Source organism: Octopus bimaculoides, chromosome 6 (assembly GCF_046866305.1).
Source record: "Octopus bimaculoides isolate indiv1 chromosome 6, ASM4686630v1, whole genome shotgun sequence".
Lineage (NCBI taxonomy): Eukaryota > Metazoa > Mollusca > Cephalopoda > Octopoda > Octopodidae > Octopus > Octopus bimaculoides.
Window position 1 is genome coordinate 81,982,338 of NC_142933.1, and position 19,427 is coordinate 82,001,764.

Consider the following 19,427-nt stretch of genomic DNA (forward strand, 5'->3'; position numbering starts at 1 on the left):
ATAAGGAAATTGAACCATTTCTATTATTCATTGTAATTGGATATTAGAGAACTGAAAGTCTGTATGAATGAAGGTTTTTGGTAGTTATCTAATGGATTGTCTATATCTATCTATTTTTGTATGATACTTAATATTTTGCCTGTCTAAAGCATTTTCATAAGTTTGTTCAAAACATCCATGCTTGTTTTCAGACTTTTATGTTCTCAATAATATAAAGCTTTCCTTTCATAAGTCCCATGTTACTCTGGTGGTTGAAGAAAATAAGGAATATGTATAATATATGATGCATGGACACCAGGTGAATATATCCTGTGTATTACATGTGATACACAGAAGAGGCAAAGGGCTAAACAGGTTGTGTCATCATAATTTAACATCTGTTTTCCATGCTGACATGGGCTTGATGGTTTGACCAGAGCTGAAGAGCTGTGCCAGGCTCCAGTTGTCAGTTTTTGCATGGTTTCTACTGCTGGATGCCCTTCCTATCACCAGCCACTTTACAAAATGTACTAAATACATTTTATGTGACACCAGCATAGGTGATTTTTACATGGCACTGGCACAGGTGCTTGATGGTTCTAGAGTGGTGAGCTGGCAGAATCATTAGCATACCTGGCAAAAGGCTTAGCAGCATTTCATCCATCTTTATGTTCTGAGGTCAACTTTGCCTTTCACCCTTTCAGGGTCAATAAAATAAGTGCCAGTTGAGCACTGAGGTTGATGTAATTAATTTACCAAACTTGCTGGCATTGTGTCAAATTTTGAAACCGTATATGATGTTTCCGTGTTAATCATGATACTTAAAGATGGTTGTGCATTAAGTGTTCAGAAAATATTGGATAATTGTGTAACAACATATAATGAAATATTTAGATAGGTCATGTGGCAGGGAAACATAGCTAGTTTGAATGTGTAAATGAAATGTAATACATTCCAATTTAGGTAAGGCAAGTACATGCAAATGATCAATGGAAGTGTTGTGCTTAAAGAAAAGCGAGAAGTAGTCAAAAATTGGGAGTATTTGCTCTGCATGTTGCTAAACTTTCAGGATATTAAATACAAGTTCCAATTCTAATGGTAGAGAATTTACAGATTAACTCCATGGAATTTTGAATAGTTTGTGGATGTGCAGAAACAGGTTGGAAATATAATGACACTTGCTTTTGGTATATTTATTGTTAGGTATTGTTTTATATATCATGATTTTTTTTATTAATCACTAATTTATATATTACTATGTATTTTTAACTTTTTAAATTACGTTGTGATTCTATCTTCAATATGGGTGCACACTTATCTGCATAATCTGTACAGTGGATGTCATGCATGACAAGTGAAATGACAAAATATAGACATTGCATAAAAACATTTTTTTTAAACAACTTAAAAATGAAGGTATGTATATGAAACATATTTTAAGATTGTGTAAAAAAAAAAAAAGATAAAAGCTTTATACCAGTATATGTGATTTTATCAGGTTACTGTGTTTGTATGTAATATAAATATTTGGTAAGGAACTCAGAGTAGGAACAATGAAGCTTTAGCTTCTATCAAATGAATCTCTGTTAAATGATATTCATTTGTAACAACAATTTCAGTGTGAAAAAGAACAAATACAGGCAAATGTGATAACCTTTACATATGTAATGGTTTGCACAGTTAATCTATATTTCTGCTTCTCTCATGAAATTGTTAATGTTCTGAATAGATTTTTTTCCTGTTTTCCCCTCTCCAATCTGACTTCTCAAAATGTTTAGTTCAGTTGGTTAATATATTTTGTGATGTTGTGGTAGTCCATTTATCATGAAAAAATTTTGTTTGTAGTATGAATGAGTATACTTGATATTCTATTCTTAAAGAAAACAAAACCTGGTTTTGTTTAAAATTCTTAAAATTTTTCACTGTTCAACAGCTGTTGTCCACTATTCTTACAAATGCCAATAAGTTGAAATATATCTCAGGGGCTGGTTTACAATGTACAAAATACTACTAAAATTACATTTTTCTTGCCAATATCCTTGAAAGTCATTTTTATTATTTTATATTTTAAAACTAAACATTTCAATATTACTTCTGAAAGGTATTAAATCAAATATCTATTGAAGCATATATTTAGTTTCTTATAAGTTATTATTGTAGCTTCCAAGTATTAATAGTTTTGATTGAGAGATTCTTAAAGAAGCTTAAAATAGTGTTTTTCTATTTTTCTTTAAGCATTTTATATAATATATATCAAGTCATAAATAAATAGATACTCACTTAGTAAAAAAAAATTGTTCTTCAAGTTTTAAAAGAGTGCCAGGGATTTTATGAGTAATACATATGAATTCAGTTACGCCTTGGTTGCTAATTGTATGACCTTTTAAGAAAAAGACATCTGATTAAAAATGTGAAAAAACAAATTTAATTTAAAACCCGTTTAAGGAAAATATCAGTAAAGATCTATTTGTATATGTTCATTTTACTTTTTACTTTTTTCTGTGAGTTGCAAAAAGGCTACATATTAAATATTTGAAGGTGTTTCTTAAGTGTATGCCATTCATGGTAATATGCAATTTGATTGCTTTAAATTGTATATTTTACTCAAAGGTAAAATAGAATATTTATGTTTGAGGTCATTAGCCATGATTTCATCCTTGATATTGTTCTACATATATAGCCCACATATATTTGTCTACAAATCAAGAGTTGGGATGATGGAAATAAATGAGATCTGTTTACTGTGACTAATTCCATGGCAATAATGACTATTAAGAACAAATCATACTGATAGATACAAAAAAATATCTACAAATGAAAGACATTGCAGTTTTGTTAAAATATATAAAGGGTTTGTTTACTCATTTCACAAGGTTTGTATTTCTTTTTTTAAAAAATTTGACAGCCCTCATCTTGTTTATTCTTTGCTTGTAAGAATAGAAGATTATTTTTTATCTACATTTCAGCACTGTGCATGCACAAAGGCACGAGTAGGAGATTCACCTGTTTCAGCACCTTTTGATCGTGATCTACAATATCCAGTAAGTTATCTTTCTTCATTTTTTTTCAGCAATAGTTTAATGTTTGTGTTAAAGACTCTGAAGTCCTACTCTAACAATTATCCTCCTATTAAGAGGCTGTATTCTGACATGCTTCACAATGTAATATATTCTGTCTTTAGACCAAGTGTATTTTTCTACTTCCATTATGCTGTCTTGTTGAAACCTCCAATGTCTAAAGGCTGCTTTTTGTATTTTTTTTTTTAAGCCATAAAATGTTATTGTAAAACTTGGCGAGTCAATTATTTATTTCAGTCAAATGAGAACCAACTGGAGGCCTCTCCAGAAAACAATGCAGAAATGGTGAAGTATGAACCAAATTGGTCACATTACACATTATACTCCTTAATAGGTAAGAAACATAACTGGATAGCATTTTGTTTTTTTATTTTGATTTTTCTAAAGTACCAAATAAATATGTCAGCCCATTATACCAGTGTCATACAAATGGTACCCGTGAAAACATGCCATGCCTGTATATATATATATATATATATATATATATATATATATATATATAGGGGGCAGGAGTGGGTGTGTGGTTAAGATGTTTGCTTCCCAACTATATGGTCTTGGGTTCAGTCCCACTGCATGGCATCTTGGGCAAATGTCTTCTACTCTAACCCCAGTTCAAGCAAAGCCTTGTATGTCAATTTGGTAGATGGAAGCTGAAAGAAGCTTACTCTGTGTGTGCATGCATGTGTATATATTATCATCATTTATTGTCTGTTGTACATGCTGGCATGGGTTGGATGATTTGAACAGGGCTGGCGAGCTGGAAGGCTGCACCAGACTCCAGTCTGATTTGGTATGGTTTCTACATCTGGATGCCCTTCCTAATGCCAACCACTCCGAGAGTGTAATGGGTGCTTTTACATGCCACTGGCAAGAGTACCATTTGCATGACACCAGTATCAGCCACAATTGTATTTTACTTGGCTTGATGGGTTTTCTTTTCAAGCACAACATAATGCCAAAGGTCTCGGTCATTCATCATTGCTTCCAAGCCCAATGCTCAAAAGGTGCTTTTCACGTGCCACTGGTATTAGCTACTTTGCTTCCATGAATCCCAATGCTTGAAAGGTGCTTTTTTTGTGCCACCAACACAGGTGCTAGTTACGAGACACCAGCATCAGCCATGACTATTTCACTTGGCTTGACAGGTCTTTTCGAGCACAGCATATTGCCAAAGGTCTCGGTCACCAGTCATTGCTTCTGAGGCTCAAAGTTTGAAGATCATGCTTCACCACCTTGTCCCATATCTTCCTGGGTCTACTTCTACCACAGGTTCCCTCCACAGTTAGAGATCAGCACTTCTTTATGCAGCTGTCCTCTTCCATACGCATCACATGACCATACCAGTGCAGTCGTCTTGCACACCATATCTGAGTCATCATCAATGCAACTTTTCTTTCAAGATGCTTACACTCTGAACATGCACACTGACATTGCATATCCAGCGAAGTATACTGGCTTCATTTCTTTCATGTCCTCGGCTGTCACAGCTCATGTTTCACTGCTCTGTAGCATAGCTGTTTGCTTTTCACTCTGAGAGAGAAGCCCTTTGTTGCCAGCAGAGATAGGAGCTCTGAACTTTGCCCAGCCCATTCTTATTCTCACAGCTATTCTCAGATCATCCACCTCCGCTTCTAACTTGGCAACCTAGATAACAGAAGCTATCTACTACGTCTAGCCCCCCCACCCCAGCAGTTGATGGAGTCTATTTTCTGTACACTATATATATATATATATATATATATATATAGAGAGAGAGAGAGAGAGAGAGAGAGAGAGAGAGAGAGAGAGAGAGAGAAATGTATATCAACGTAAATTCTTTAGGATGTCTCATGATTACCAGATGGCCATAAAACATGGAAAAGGTGTGATAACTCTGAAAGTCAAAAATTTTCCAAAGTTCACATGCTATTAACAAAAAGGATAAGTTTTTTGTTTGGAGATAAGTGAACAGTCATGGTCACTAGTCATCATCTATACAATTTTCCCACCCTATCTCCTGTAACCAAGGGACTTATATGAAAAATGAGTAGAACATATTTATGGCCAAAGTAATTTGCATAATTTAGACAGAAAATGAATGAAGGGAAATAATTAGGAGTGACCTGTAAACAAATACAGCTATATCAAATACCATACAGCATAAATTCTTGAGTTATTAAAATCAGACATACTTGTAGAGGATCTATCATCTGGCAGTTTGTGTGTGTGTGTACTCTTATCTTGACATCACATGGTAGTTGTAAATGAGTGTGTTTCCTGTCTGGGCATGGGAAATATGTTGCTTGGAAATGGTTGAGGATTAGCAACAGGAAGGGTATTCAACCAAAGAAAATTTGCATCGACAAGCATGTAAAAATTGGTGCTAATGTACATGTGTGTGTGTGTATATATATATATATATATATATATATATATATATATATATATATATATATAGTGGACTGTCCTGTTGTAGACAACAAATGAGGCTTCTGCAATTTTTTATCGAGCAACCTGCACAGATAATTTGCTTGTGGTCAAACATCTATCTGGTACAGGTACATGGTGTGCCAAATGATTGCAGAACAATGTGAAATGAAATGTTTTGCTCAGGAACATGATGCATAGCTTAGTCTGAAAATCAAAACCACAATCTTGTGATCATGAGAGTAACACCCTAACCAGTAGGCCATGGGTCCTACACACACTTACATGTAGCTTCAAATGTTTTCTTTATAAAAATAGAATTTACTTTCATTTAAATACTTAAGTTGTTGCTGCTTATTACATTCTTCAGGTCATGGGTTCTGTGATGCAGTCACTGTTTATCTGGCAAAACATAGGCCATCAGGAACAAATGTTGCAATCAAGAAAATAGACTTAGAAAATGTTTTTACAGATATTGCAGATTTACAGGTAAATTGTATTTATCTTTGATGTAATACATTAAAATTGCAAACAAAACTCTTACTTTTTTGTCTTTGTCATTCCATATCTTGCTTACAATTCTTGACTAGCTATTTTATAACATATCCTGCTTAAATCGTGGAATATCTAAACTATATCTTATTTTATGAAAATATCTGTATTTCTGCTTTTGTTAGTAAGATTCCTTTCTAAATGATATTTTGTTCTTTCCAGAAAGAAATTGCCTTGGTTCAGCAACTACAACATGACAAAATTTTGAAATTTCACACTACATTTGTTTATGACCATGAACTTTGGATTGTAATGCCATTTATGGCATATGGTATGTATTAATTTGATAGTTTATTGTGTTTATGTTGTGTATTCTATTATTATGTCATGTTCATATATGTATGTGTAGGTGTGTGACAATAGGCTTTTACGTAGTATATCTATGACTTTGATGTCCTTGCATATAACTATTTTAGTTTTGGTATCACTGTATCTGCTTACTGATATTTATTTGTACCAATTTTCAAACTGAACTAATTTGTTTATGTGATATTTTGAGATAAATTTCTATAACTTTCCAGTAAAAGATTATTAAATAGCATTACTAGTTACCCATAATAAATTGTCAGTGAAACGTATTTTCTGTTATTTGCTTTGTTTTAGTTTAAATCTTCAGGACCTTTCAGTTAGATACCTACTGTCAGATGATCAATCTTCATTACTAATCACAATAACATTAACAAAAAAAAAATATATTTTCATACTTATGAATATCTATTAAGCTTCTTAAAGTTTTATATATTTTAATTTTTATATCAGATTAATATTTTCTCATAAGTTTAACATTTGAGTAATTTTGAAAATGAATAGGAAAATTATATTTAATGTAGCAGTAAAGTAAAAATGCTGTTAAAATATTTTTAAAAATGTACTTTGAGTCATCTAACAACTTTGAAGATTCCTCTCTCTCTCTCTCTCTCACTCTTTCTCTCTCTCTCTCATTCTCTCTCTCTCTCTCTCTCCCTCTTTCTCTCTCTCTCTCTCATTCTCTCTCTCTCTCTCTCTCATTCTCTCTCTCTCTCTCTCTCTCTCTCTCTTTCTCTCTCTCTCTCTCTCTCTCTCTCTCTCACACACACACACACAGACTTTTGAATTTTCCATTTTGTCTTTTATCACATGACTTCTATATTCAACATTTTAACCAGTTTCTGTCGCATTAGCTTTTCTACATGTCTGCAAGTCTTACTACATTTACTGCCAAACAACCAATGACATTATTGACTGTCTGTTTCTGTTTACCAGTGTATGTTAATAGTAACAAACAAAAATAAAAATATTTTTTTCCACTTCTGTTTATTATAAATTTATTCCAGGATCCTGCAAAGATATTTTCCATGCTTATTTCACATCTGGCTTGCCCGAGCAAGCTATAGCTTACATATTACGAGATACCATCAAATCACTAGAATATCTCCATTCCCGGGGAATAATTCATCGGTAAGTATGAATACTGCTTCCATCATCACTTTAAGGTTTGCCACATGCTGTGCGTGTTTCCTGTCAGTTAATTCTCAGTTTATCTCAACAACATTCCAGAGCCAATAGAAGGGATCATTGTGAAATTCTGAGATAATCTGAAGCTTATAATGTTAAAATCCATTAACAGCCAATTGACCCTGAAAACCCCTGTTCCTGTCATATTGCTGAAGTTAAGCAATGTCAAACCTGAAGATCTTTTGAGAAGTTCACCTGTGTACTAACTGGGTGCTGTAAGTATCTAATCCTTGCTTTACCAGTTTAGTCTTCTGTATCACTCATGGGAAGCTACCTTTCAGTCAATGTGAACTTCTGACTGTAAAATTCTATCAATAAAGTCTATATTAAAATGTAGCAAAGGCAAGCTTTTTCATTACACAGGGGCATTACTTCTGAAATATGATGATGGTACTTAAATCATAGGGTCAGATAAATTCAATGATTTACTAATATTAAGTCGATTAGGTTTGAATTTAGTTTCAGATATTTTAACTAGAAATAAATAGATGACTCTTCCTTCATTCAATTTGCCATTTGAGTGCAAAATTAAAAATTGACAAGTTGATGTTGGTTATTCCTTCTGCATACCAAAAGGAAAACTACCTTGTACTTTCATAACTTGTCTGATTTGAATTTTGTATTTTTTATGATGTAGTAATTCCATAATGGAAGTACTTGTATAGAAATTGACATGACTGACATGTTAATCATTAAAAAAGATAAATATCGTGATTAACAGTATTTTAGTCATTGTATAGGTTTCAAGCCTGTATCTTTGTCAGTTATTTTAAAAGGGATTGTAGTTATTGAAATGAAAACTGTAATTGAACATTTTCTTTCAGTTCTATCATAAATATATTCTAGTACTTTCTATGTTTTAAAAGTTTTTATGTATTCCATCATCAGAGTCCCTATAGTTTTTCTACTAATTACTGTTTTTAAAATCTCTTTTTTCTTCCTTTTCTCTATTTGTTATATTTTCCTTCTTTGATTGCTGTAAAGGTAAAATGTTTAAGTGGATAAACATTGATCTGTCAGCTCTCATGGCAGGTATTTCCTTCTGTTTCTTTGCAAGACATTTAATTCTGTGTTAATTTATCTAGCTGGAGATTGGGTAGTAAGCTACCTTGAATATTTCTTTTTCTTTATTTTCAACCTCTTTTGTATTGCACATTGGACTGTGCTTGGATGCTCCAGGATATATCAACTTTTCTATGAGAAGTTGCTAACTCCTCATTCAGCCCTTTTTTTTTTCTGGAGAAAGGGATACTGTAAGTGATCTAAAACAATTCTTAAAGTACAGTGTAGCTGATTGAGAAAAAAAGAGAGAAGAATGCACTCCAGTACTTGATTGATGGTATATTTACCAACTTCAAAAGAATGAAGGACAAAGTTGATCTGAGCAGGATTTCAATTTAAAGTGCAGAGAGCTGGGGAAAATACTGCAAGCAATTCTCCTCAAGGTTAATGATCCTGCCAGTTCACCTCCTTCAGAAATTATAAATGCATCCAATTTATTGAGAAATGTCTCTATCATTTAATGTTTCATAAACTGAAGTTAAACAAGGTTTAACATTATTTTTAACTTCAGCTGCTGACTCCCACAATCAACACACTATAATTTAATATTATCTTCATTTGAAAGCTTATAACTTTGAATTACACTTTTATATTTCATCACCATCGTCTATAGAAATATTTCTCTTCCTTTATTTACATATCTTAAAAAGTATCATTGGATAATATTAAAAGAATTTTAATTTATATATTTTTTTTAATATTTGGAGGAAAGAAAAGAAAAAAAGTTCCCTTGTCAAAGAAAAGGATAACTTATTTTTTTAATTTGATACATTAGAGAATACACAGGCTGGAAAGTGAAAACCTTTAACTCTGCATCTGCTGAAGAGTAAGTGTGAGCATTTTATTTCTATTTGTAGTGCAGTGAAAGCCAGTCATGTGTTGATCTCAGCCAGTGGTAATGTCCAGCTTTCTGGATTACACAATGCTCTCTCTATGATCCAAAGTGGCAAGCGACTCCGGCGACTTCATGATTATCCTGCTTCTGCCATTAACATTTTACTTTGGCTCAGTCCAGAAATACTTGAACAGGTTAGTTACATTGCTTTATACTATACCTGAGCATCTGCCACATACAAACATCTCTTCTCCACTTCATACCTCAAGCCACTTTAAACACGTCTTCCCAATTCTTCATTGAAATAGCAATCTTTTCAAATTCTCTTTTTGATTAAGTTTATTTTTTTTCTCCCAACCACTAACCTGTGTCATAAAATTGAATATGAATTGTATCAGCATCTCCTCCAGTCGTATATATGACAATTAAAATTGAATAACATTATATGTATATAATTATTATTTCATAAGAGAATTTAAAAACTTGATCCTATTAGAATCATTTGACATACTCTTTTAACTTTCCAGAATATGGCTGGTTATGATACTCGCTCTGACATCTATAGTATTGGCATTCTGGCATGTGAATTAGCAAATGGTTATGCTCCTTTTGCTGATATGCCAGTAACACAGGTAAGCTGTTGGTTTTTTTTTTATGATACTGTTGTATATAGTGAAAATTAACAACCTGCTAGATATTCTATCTTCAAAATGTCCTCAGTCAAAATATATATGAAAATATCTTTGATAGCAATCATATTGTTTTATGGCTTGTTGAATGTGTCTCAGCTAAAATTTGGATGTCAATATAGCCTTCATCACTCATTTGTTCACTAACTATTAGTACAATACTCCTTTTCTTGCTGCTTCTGACCTATTCTCTTTTCTAAAGAATAAAACAATTATGATTTTGTAAGAAACTAATTTCTCTGTTATAAATTCATTTTCTCATCTGCTCTGCTTTAATTTTAGGTATGCTCATTTTTAGGATGTCTCCATTCTAAACTAGTTAATATTCAGTAGAGCAGTTCTTTTGCTTTGTCAGTAAGAGATTCCTTTTAAAAGTGTATTCTCCATACAGAATGTATGCCCTCTAGTGCAGATTAACTCTCACTTTTTTTTATAATTTCAAACTCATATTAAGTGGCTCCAGCTCAAAATGTATATTTAAGACTTAATATTGAAAGTTTTAATAAAGATTTGGCCTGTTCTCACACATCTTTGTAACTATTTAAACACAAGTTTTATTTGAAATCTTGTGTTATTCAATCAGATTTCTTCTTTCAAGAATATACTCTTCTTTTTTGGTCAGATTACATATGAGACTGCATTCAAAGCAAAAAGCTATTTTCTCTTTGATATTCTCTGCCAAAGTTACCGATGTTATTACCAATAGAACACTCTTCTAATCCAGTACAATTATGAACATTATAGATCATAGAAAAATTAAGGCATCTTTTCAATCAGACCAAAAAGCTGTTTCCTACTTATTCAAAATTCATATTGTAGTTAACGATGCCACTTAATACGATTATAAATCTAAAATATGTTAATTTTATTTCAGATGCTTTTAGCAAAATTAAATGGCACCAAACCAGTTTTACTTGATTCTCGCACTATCAATGAATTTGGTGGCGTCCACAGTACTTTGAGTAAAATATCATTTTCTTATTTTAATTGCTCTAATTATACATCTTTTTTCAGAATTATTGAAATATTTAGTTTATTTTTAAAGCATATGTTTTAAAATTTTTATGAAACTATTTCCTTTCTTGAAAGGTTACACAAATTTATTTAATAAAGTTTATCGTTTGTAATACCAATTATTGTATCTTGTTCTATCTCTAAAGTTGTGATCCAGTTACATCATCATCATCGTTTAACGTCCGCTTTCCATGCTAGCATGGGTTGGACGATTTGACTGAGGACTGGTGCAACCGGATGGCTACACCAGGCTCCAATCTAATTTGGCAGAGTTTCTACAGCTGGATGCCCTTCCTAACGCCAGTTGATTTAATACTGTTTTTCCTTTTGTATTGTTATAATTATCTTCTTAAACCTGTTATATCATATCTTGTTCACTTTAATTTTTAAGTCCCACTGTACATACTGCACATATGTATCTTTTCATTAGATTTTCCACTTTCATTACTGTGCTAAATAATCTTATATTGTTCCTCTACTCAGAAATCTCTTGCATAGTCTCAGGTCAAACCTGATTGAGCACACCTTTGGTATGTAGGTCGTCAATTGAAGAACTTGTTTTGATCCATATATGTGAATATGACCTACCTCCATCTAGTTGAGAACCACACTGCATATTCTGATATGCAGCAATTAATTACATTTTATACAATGTTGAAGTCTGTGAACTCTATTTGAACACATCTGTAATAAGTTACTCTACACTTATTATTAAGGATTGTGCATTGCAGGACAGTGTTACTACTATTTTTGCATGTATTTGTTATGTTTGTGAGAAAGAAATATATATCTTAGGCTATTGTTGTAGCAGAGTTGTAAAGGTGCTGGTTTGTTTGGGAGTGATTGTACATGTTAAAACTAGAAATGTTTGAGTTGCAGCCTGCTGCAGATAGTTCTGTATAAAATGACAAACAAAATATTTTTGTTTAGTTTGACATTGCATATTAATACCTTTAAAATTCCTTTTGTACATACTTCTTTACTTCGCAATAGTTATGAAGTAACAACTATTTTGTTGTAGTTTACTGTTAAAATTGGCTAGGTATCTCAGCAACTTCTTCACTATTGTAACCTTTCAATTATGGATTTGGTTTAACTATTATTTTAAGAGATTTTCATTTCAGATATATTTTGATAATTTAAAAAAAATTTTTTTTTTAAATGTTAAAAAATTTGGATAAACAATTCAATTTTAACATTGTTATTATTGTCATAATCAGTTTTTCATGTTAGCATGGGTTAATCTTTGTTTGATGTTTCATCTATGAACATTTTTGAAATTTTTCTGGAATAGTACATTGAGTGCAAATATCTGCATCTAGATCTTCACTTACCAACACATTATTATACTACCATACTAAATATCATCCCCCAAACTTCATGCATTTTGAAACATTGTTGTATATTAACTCTTCCCATTACCAATCACTAACCTGTGGCAATTCAAACTGAACACTATCTACACTACTGTTCTTATATAAGCTGGAAAAGATATTTACCAGCACACCCAGATTGGGAAAGTTGATGCTGCTTATGTTCAGCTTGAACAGGGAAGACATGGGTAGAGAGGGCATTATAGTTTTGGAAAGCATTGTTTACTATGTGAGAAACAGTAGGGTGGGGGAGGTGAATACATCAAGTGGGCTTGAGTGGAGGTGGATGCAACTTACTAGTTCAGAGAAACAATGGAAGAAACAGAGAACAGCACATCTGTACACTTACTTCACTTGTATGTTGGTAAGTAAATTTTGCCAATCTACTGGATTTTATGTGGAGGTGGTCTTGAATGTTTTGTGTGGATCTGCTGCTGTTACACCAGCCCAAATTTGTGAGCAGTATGTTGGGGCCCAGTTGTTTCTTTGTTACAGTCTAAGAGAGCATGAAAAATTGGCAATAGGTTCTAGCTCTTCTCTTCGGAATCATGAAAATAACAAAAAAAAAAAGAAAGAAAATCTTTGGTATACCAGTATTCTGGCTGAAATTTGTATCAGTTAGAACATCAGGATTTTAATTTTCTTCATGTTTTTTTTCTTTTCTTAATATTTTTCTTTTTCTGAAAACATTTCAAACAAGAAAAATTTATCCCATTCTCCCAATAGTTAGTGTGATATTAGATTTTTAATATTTGATATGAATGTTTGGAAATCTAATTTTCAAGAATCTAGTCATTTTAGTAAAAATTATTCTTATTCTTTTTTGTAGTTTTATTTTTAAAAGATTTTATTCTAATTTTAGGTAATCGGCTAAGTACAAACATTGCCAAAGATTCACCAGCTTACACCCGAACATTTTCTTATGCTTTTCATAACTTTGTTGATATGTGCCTGGAGAAAGAAGCTCACATGAGGTAAAAAAAAAAAAAAAAAAAACATTTCAAAAAATCATGTTGGCAAGTTGGCCAAAATGATAGTATCAAACTAAATGCTTTACAACATTTAGCTGTTAGCTTTTAACAGTTTCAGTTTAAATCTTGTCTGAGTCTCATTAACTACTCTGAGATTGATAATGATATTCTGCAATCATTTTAATTTACAAAAATTGTTTGGGACATATTCCAAAAAGGGAAATGAAAATACCAAGAAATTGACTTGCTTATTAATAATGGGTAATGCCATCATATAACACTCTTTTATAGAAGTAAATTAAAGTGTTAGCATGGTGGAAATGCAGTAAAGGGATTTTGTTAATCTTAAAATTTCCACCAATTAAATAATAGTTTGTATGAAATATGTTGGATAATATAATTTTAAAATATCTGAAGAAATAAAATTTCAGTCAATGAGTATGAAGGTTGAAACCATTGAGCAGTATTAAGCCACTGATTAATGTCTTATTGATTTATATTGATTGTCTTAGATCTTAATTGAGTCAATATGGAGTTTATGTATTGAGTCAATATTTGAGTTGTGGGTAGTTATTTTTATATATAATGTTTTATAAGACAATCAGATGAGGAGGGTAAATATGAACCTTACACATCTCTGAAGACTGGTAATATTAACACAATTGGAAGGTAGTGAGCTGGCAGAAACGTTAGCACGCTGGACGAAATGCTTAGCTGTATTTCGTCTGTCTTTACATTCTGAGTTCAAATTCCTCCAAGGTTGACTTTGCCTTTCATCCTTTTGGGGTCGATAAATTAAGTACCAGTTACATACTGGGGTCGATCTAATTGACTGGCCCCTCCCCCAAAAATTTCGGGCCTTGTGCCTAGAGTAGAAAAGAAAAGAATATTAATACAATTGATATTCAGTTTGAACATCCAGCATGGAAGGCGGACATTAAACGATGATTTAAATGAACACCTGTAGATCAGTATCTGCTGGAGAAAAATGTGTGGGGAAGGAATTCTGGAGGGTATAATTTCTGGATAGGATGTGTTTATTACAGGAGTTGGGAAATGAGAAATATTCAGGAAGGGTGACAAGAGAAGTGGTCATTGAGAGTATGTAGGTAGCTAGTTCAGAACAGCAGAGATTATTGTAATACTAGTAGAAGGGACATGTAGTGAAAACAAATATGTATTGCGAGCATCTAATTTCATATCTATGAAGAAGTAACCAAACTAAACACTACTGAGTGATTAAGGTTGGTACAGAACCAGAGATTTATTGAAGAGAACAAAAAAGCCCTTTGGCAATTCTCTAAGATTGGTGAGATCAATAGTCTTTTAATTTTGAACTGTCAAGTTGACACCTGTAGGAAAATTGTTGAAGCTAGTGTGTGAGTCAATGATGTAGCATCTGTGTAGTTTTAAGACCTGCTAGAAATAGCCACATCTCCTTCAAATCACTTTACCATTTAAAAAATGGGAAGACATATTAGATAATGTTATCCTAGATGTACTACACTTTATAAAAATGGGATGGTCACTGTTGGAATGCCTTTAATTGATAAATCTTCTTGAAGTTGATCTAGTGGTTAAACAACAGCAATAAAATTTGTTGGGAGAAATTTCCAGAAGGATGCATTTCAATAGAAGAGAAAGTAGTTTTTTGGCGGGGTGTTCTTTTTTACATAAGTTAGGTATGATGTGGAACTCAATAGGGAATGATATGAAGGGAAAAGGTGGGTGCGCCAGATGAGCCTATCCAAAGTGGTACTCGTCCTTGACCTTTCCTGGAAGACCAAAATGCATGAACACATTGCATATTTCAAACAAAGGAATGAAACAATGATTAGACAAATGCTAGGATAACTTTTAACGCATAGACTATATTTTTGCATGAGATTACTCTTTTAGTCATTTGACTGTGACCATGCTGGAGCACCGCCTTTAGTCGAGCAAACCGACCCCAGGACTTATTCTTTGTAAGCCTAGTACTTATTCTATCGGTCTCTTTTGCCGAACCACTAAGTTATGTGGATGTAAACACACCAGCAGCGGTTGTCAGGCGATGTTGAGGGGGGGGGGGCAAACGCAGACACACAAACATACATACATATATATATATATATATATATATATATATATATATATATACGACGGGCTTCTTTCAGTTTTCGTCTACCAAATCCACTCACAAGGCTTTGGTCGGCCCGAGGCTATAGTAGAAGACACTTTCCCAAGGTGAACTAAAGCTGAAACAGGAGTAGGTGCAGCCATTGCAGCAGGCAATCAACTTCTAAATGGAATCTGAGCCCTCTTAGTTATTCCCGCAATAACTACAAAAATTATACAAACATCAAATAATCAAAATTGAAATAAATATTAACAAAGGAATAATATGTAAAAGTAATAATAAATTTTCATTCCTTTTATTAATATTCAAAACTTTTATAAATTTTATTATTTGCCCATGATCAACACTAACATAAAAAATCAAATTATATAAACCTGGGACTGAACCCGGAACCATGTGGTTCATAAGCAAGCTATTTACCACACAGTCACTCCTATGCCTATATACATATATTTTTAGATACATACACTCACACACCCACAAATGCACACATGCATGTTTGAATCCATAAACAAGAGAAAGAAAACTTGTATTTTATTTGTTCATTTGAAACTGATTCACTCTGTTCTTATTCGGTGTTTGACCCATCAACCTATTAGTGGCAGAGTGAATCATTATCTTTACATTAATATACTGAGCATATTTTTAGTGTTTATTTATTTTTTATGTTTGCACAGCATTAATGCATGTATATAATATATAGATGGATAGATGTATACACATGCACACAAATTTGTGTGCATGTATGTTTTAGAAATCTACTACAATTGAGAAACTCACTCTCGTTGATAGTAAGATTTAATTTATAAATGAGAATAGTTTCTTAAATCTGGATATTTCCATTATTTCATTTTGAAAATAAAAGAATCATATTTAAATTTAATTTTTTGCAAGACATTGAAATGCTTTTTTTTAAAAATCCTTTTTCCTTTCTTCTTCTCTTAGGTTGCCTCTTTCCAGTTTATTGAATCATGCATTTCTAAAGAACCTCCGCAAGAATACAGCAGATGTCTTACCTGGTTTACTACATCCTGTAACTCCTCTCACAGATATCAGTAAACTACCAAAACGTAAGAGAATCTTTTGACTTTTAATGCATTTCCTTTAGTCATGTATATATGTATTTTCATATGTGGAGGTGGGAGTAATGGAGAAGATAATGCTGGAGGGTATCATGGAAAAGAGACAGTGGTGACAGAAAGTTATGGTAAACAGTGTTGTTTACTGGTTAGAGAGAGAGAATGAGTGATATAGAGAAGAGAGAGTGGTGGCTAGCAATACAGGAAGGTGATGTTTGATGATCAGAGATAGTATGTGATAATCTTAGAAATAGGTGGTGATAGAAAGAGAGTGATGTATATTAACAAGCAATCTGGATGAGAGGGAGTGATAGTAGTATAGAAGGGTGATGATGAGGAGTGTATTGATTACAAACAGATTCGATGAAATCCCTTGTTATACAAGCATAACAACAGGAGAGAGGTAATGTGATAGGAATGGTGGTATGGGTGAATGAGTATTGACATCCTTTGTTACTTTGGGCAAAAAGATGAGTCTAGGATGAAGAAAAAAAGTTATGAATGAGGAGGTCTCAAAGAAGTGTGGGGAAGCAGATGGAAATTTAACAAGAACATATTGGATGAAAAACTCATTAAATTATACTATACATCACCACTTCTATCATTACTATTATATGAATGTTTGATTTGCAATGTTTATATGGGTGACAGTTCTTTTAACTTCTTCCTGTTTTGCTTTTTAGAAACTCAAGAATGACACATTATTATTTCAAAAGTCATTTAATATTTCCCTCTCTCCTGTTTCTTTCTTATTTTAGAAGATGTCTCAGAAATGGATGAGTTGATAGATGCAACAGAGGATATAAGTATTGAAGATAAGTGGATTTTCTGACAGTTATTTGAGCAGCTAAATGTTTAAAATTACTTATTATTCAGCCTTGTTGGTGGACATATCACATGAAGGTTTCTTCTGGAAAGAGCTCAAATAAATGATCTATACTAGACAAAGTAAAAAACAGCAACTCCTGTGTCTCACTACTCTCATTTCTTGAGGCTTATGAAGTTTTTTGTCTATGTTAACTTTTTATCTTTGTTGAACAATACTTTATCTTTGTCTATTATATATTCAAATAGATTCCTGATTTCAGTGTCTGTTTTTATACATAAAATAAATATCCAATCAATTCTTAATTTTGATGACTTTTTTTTAAAACTCTTACTGCATAAAATAAATGAACATTTTCAAAGACTGACAAGTACTGGCATGTGTCCTTGATTGTGTACGAGTTTCTGTCTCTCTTAGTAATACTTGCATTTGTGGAAAATAAGAGGTATTGGGTCATGCCATAAATAATGTGGTTTTTTATACTTCTTTTGTTTTTCAGTTAAGATAAAGTTCTTTTTTAATCTAAAATGTATTCTCCTTCATTTTCTACAATGCTCTTCCATCTATCTGGTAAACTTGCAAGGCCCCTCTTCCAAAATTCACTTGTCCATGACAGAAAATACTCCTCCAGTATTGTTCTGACCTCGTCTACAAAATTCATATTTTTCTCATCCAAATGATTTTGAAGACTGGAATAAATGATAATCAAATGGGGCAATGTCCAGTGAATATGGTGGGTGGGGCATCATTTCCCATTCAAACTGCTCTAGCCTTTGGAATGTCATCCTCGCTCTATGTTGCTGAGCATTATCTTGATGGAAGAACACTTTTCATGTTGAAACCAAAGAGGGTCATTTTTCTTCTAGTGCTGACTTAAGCTGCTTGAAGTAGATCTCCTTTATTATTGTTTGGTTTTGGTTTAAATGTTCCAATTGGACTAGCCCTTTCATATCCTACCAAACAGCTAACACCTTACATAGGTGAAGACCTTTTTTAGCCTGGGGTGTTTCTTCTTTCCCTGTCCACTATCTTCAGCTCTTGACATTCTTATAGAGCCTGTTTCTCGTCACCAGTCACTATTTGGTCCAAAAAAGGTTCATTCGTGAGATGTGACAGCAAAGAAGAACACACATTCACTCTCTGCACACGATTAGATTCAGAAAATTTGTGAGGAACTTATTGACCCAATTTGCTGACTTTTCCGATGGCACACAGGTGTTGATGAATGGTTGAATGACTAAATCCAAGCTTCTCTGCTAGTTCAGCAGTTAAAATGGGATTTTGTTCCACCAGGGTTTGCAAGACATCCTTGTCAAGCTCTACAGATCTTCCAGGACGAGACTCATTTTCTAGGCTGTAGTTTCTAGCTTGGAATTTCTGGAATCACTGTTGACATTGGCTTACACTTATTGTCTGATCCCATATACCTCATTAATATTCCTCGCACTTTCTGTTGCATTGTTGCCTTTATTGAACTCATAAAACAAAATATACTGAATATTCTCCTTTGTCACTTCCATTATAGATTTGAAAAAATAACTGTTAAATCAAACTGTACTCTTCAAAACTTGCACTAAGAATAAGTTGAAATTACTACCTGATTTTATAGCAAGTTGATGCAAGTAGTTTATCCCATACCCCTCCAACTTCTAGTTAATGCAATTGAAAAAAACCCGCACTATTTATGTGATGACTCAATATATTCATATATCCAGGGTCACCTTAGAACTGAAGGATTGCAGTGACAATTTGTGTCTTGAGTGAGGATAGATTTTCATTCACCAGGGACAAAGTTTAAATTATAGTAAGTTTAATTACTTAATTACAAAATCAATTTAAATTACAGTAAGTTTTTGTGACAACGAATAGACAGTAATGGGACACTAACTTAAAAGTCAGGAAGTTGAGCGAAAGAAAAGCTTATGTAGTTTATGACTTTATAGAAATTTAA

The 19,427-nt window shown here is 32.9% G+C and overlaps 1 protein-coding gene across 7 annotated transcripts in view; it reads left to right on the forward strand.

The window, feature by feature from the left end:
- LOC106878403 (STE20-related kinase adapter protein alpha) overlaps positions 1 to 17,781 on the forward strand; it is a 45,937-nt gene extending 28,156 nt beyond the window's left edge. For all 7 annotated transcript variants that reach the window (XM_014927605.3, XM_014927607.3, XM_014927606.3 and 4 more), the window contains 11 exons: positions 2,946 to 3,020; positions 3,294 to 3,390; positions 5,833 to 5,951; positions 6,177 to 6,285; positions 7,328 to 7,451; positions 9,428 to 9,599; positions 9,933 to 10,037; positions 10,969 to 11,056; positions 13,344 to 13,455; positions 16,517 to 16,641; positions 17,409 to 17,781. In XM_014927605.3, coding sequence (XP_014783091.1) covers positions 2,946 to 3,020; positions 3,294 to 3,390; positions 5,833 to 5,951; positions 6,177 to 6,285; positions 7,328 to 7,451; positions 9,428 to 9,599; positions 9,933 to 10,037; positions 10,969 to 11,056; positions 13,344 to 13,455; positions 16,517 to 16,641; positions 17,409 to 17,482 — 1,200 coding nt within the window. In that variant the 3' untranslated portion in view covers positions 17,483 to 17,781. The remainder of the gene's footprint in view (positions 1 to 2,945; positions 3,021 to 3,293; positions 3,391 to 5,832; positions 5,952 to 6,176; positions 6,286 to 7,327; positions 7,452 to 9,427; positions 9,600 to 9,932; positions 10,038 to 10,968; positions 11,057 to 13,343; positions 13,456 to 16,516; positions 16,642 to 17,408) is intronic.
- Positions 17,782 to 19,427: the final 1,646 nt, after the last annotated feature.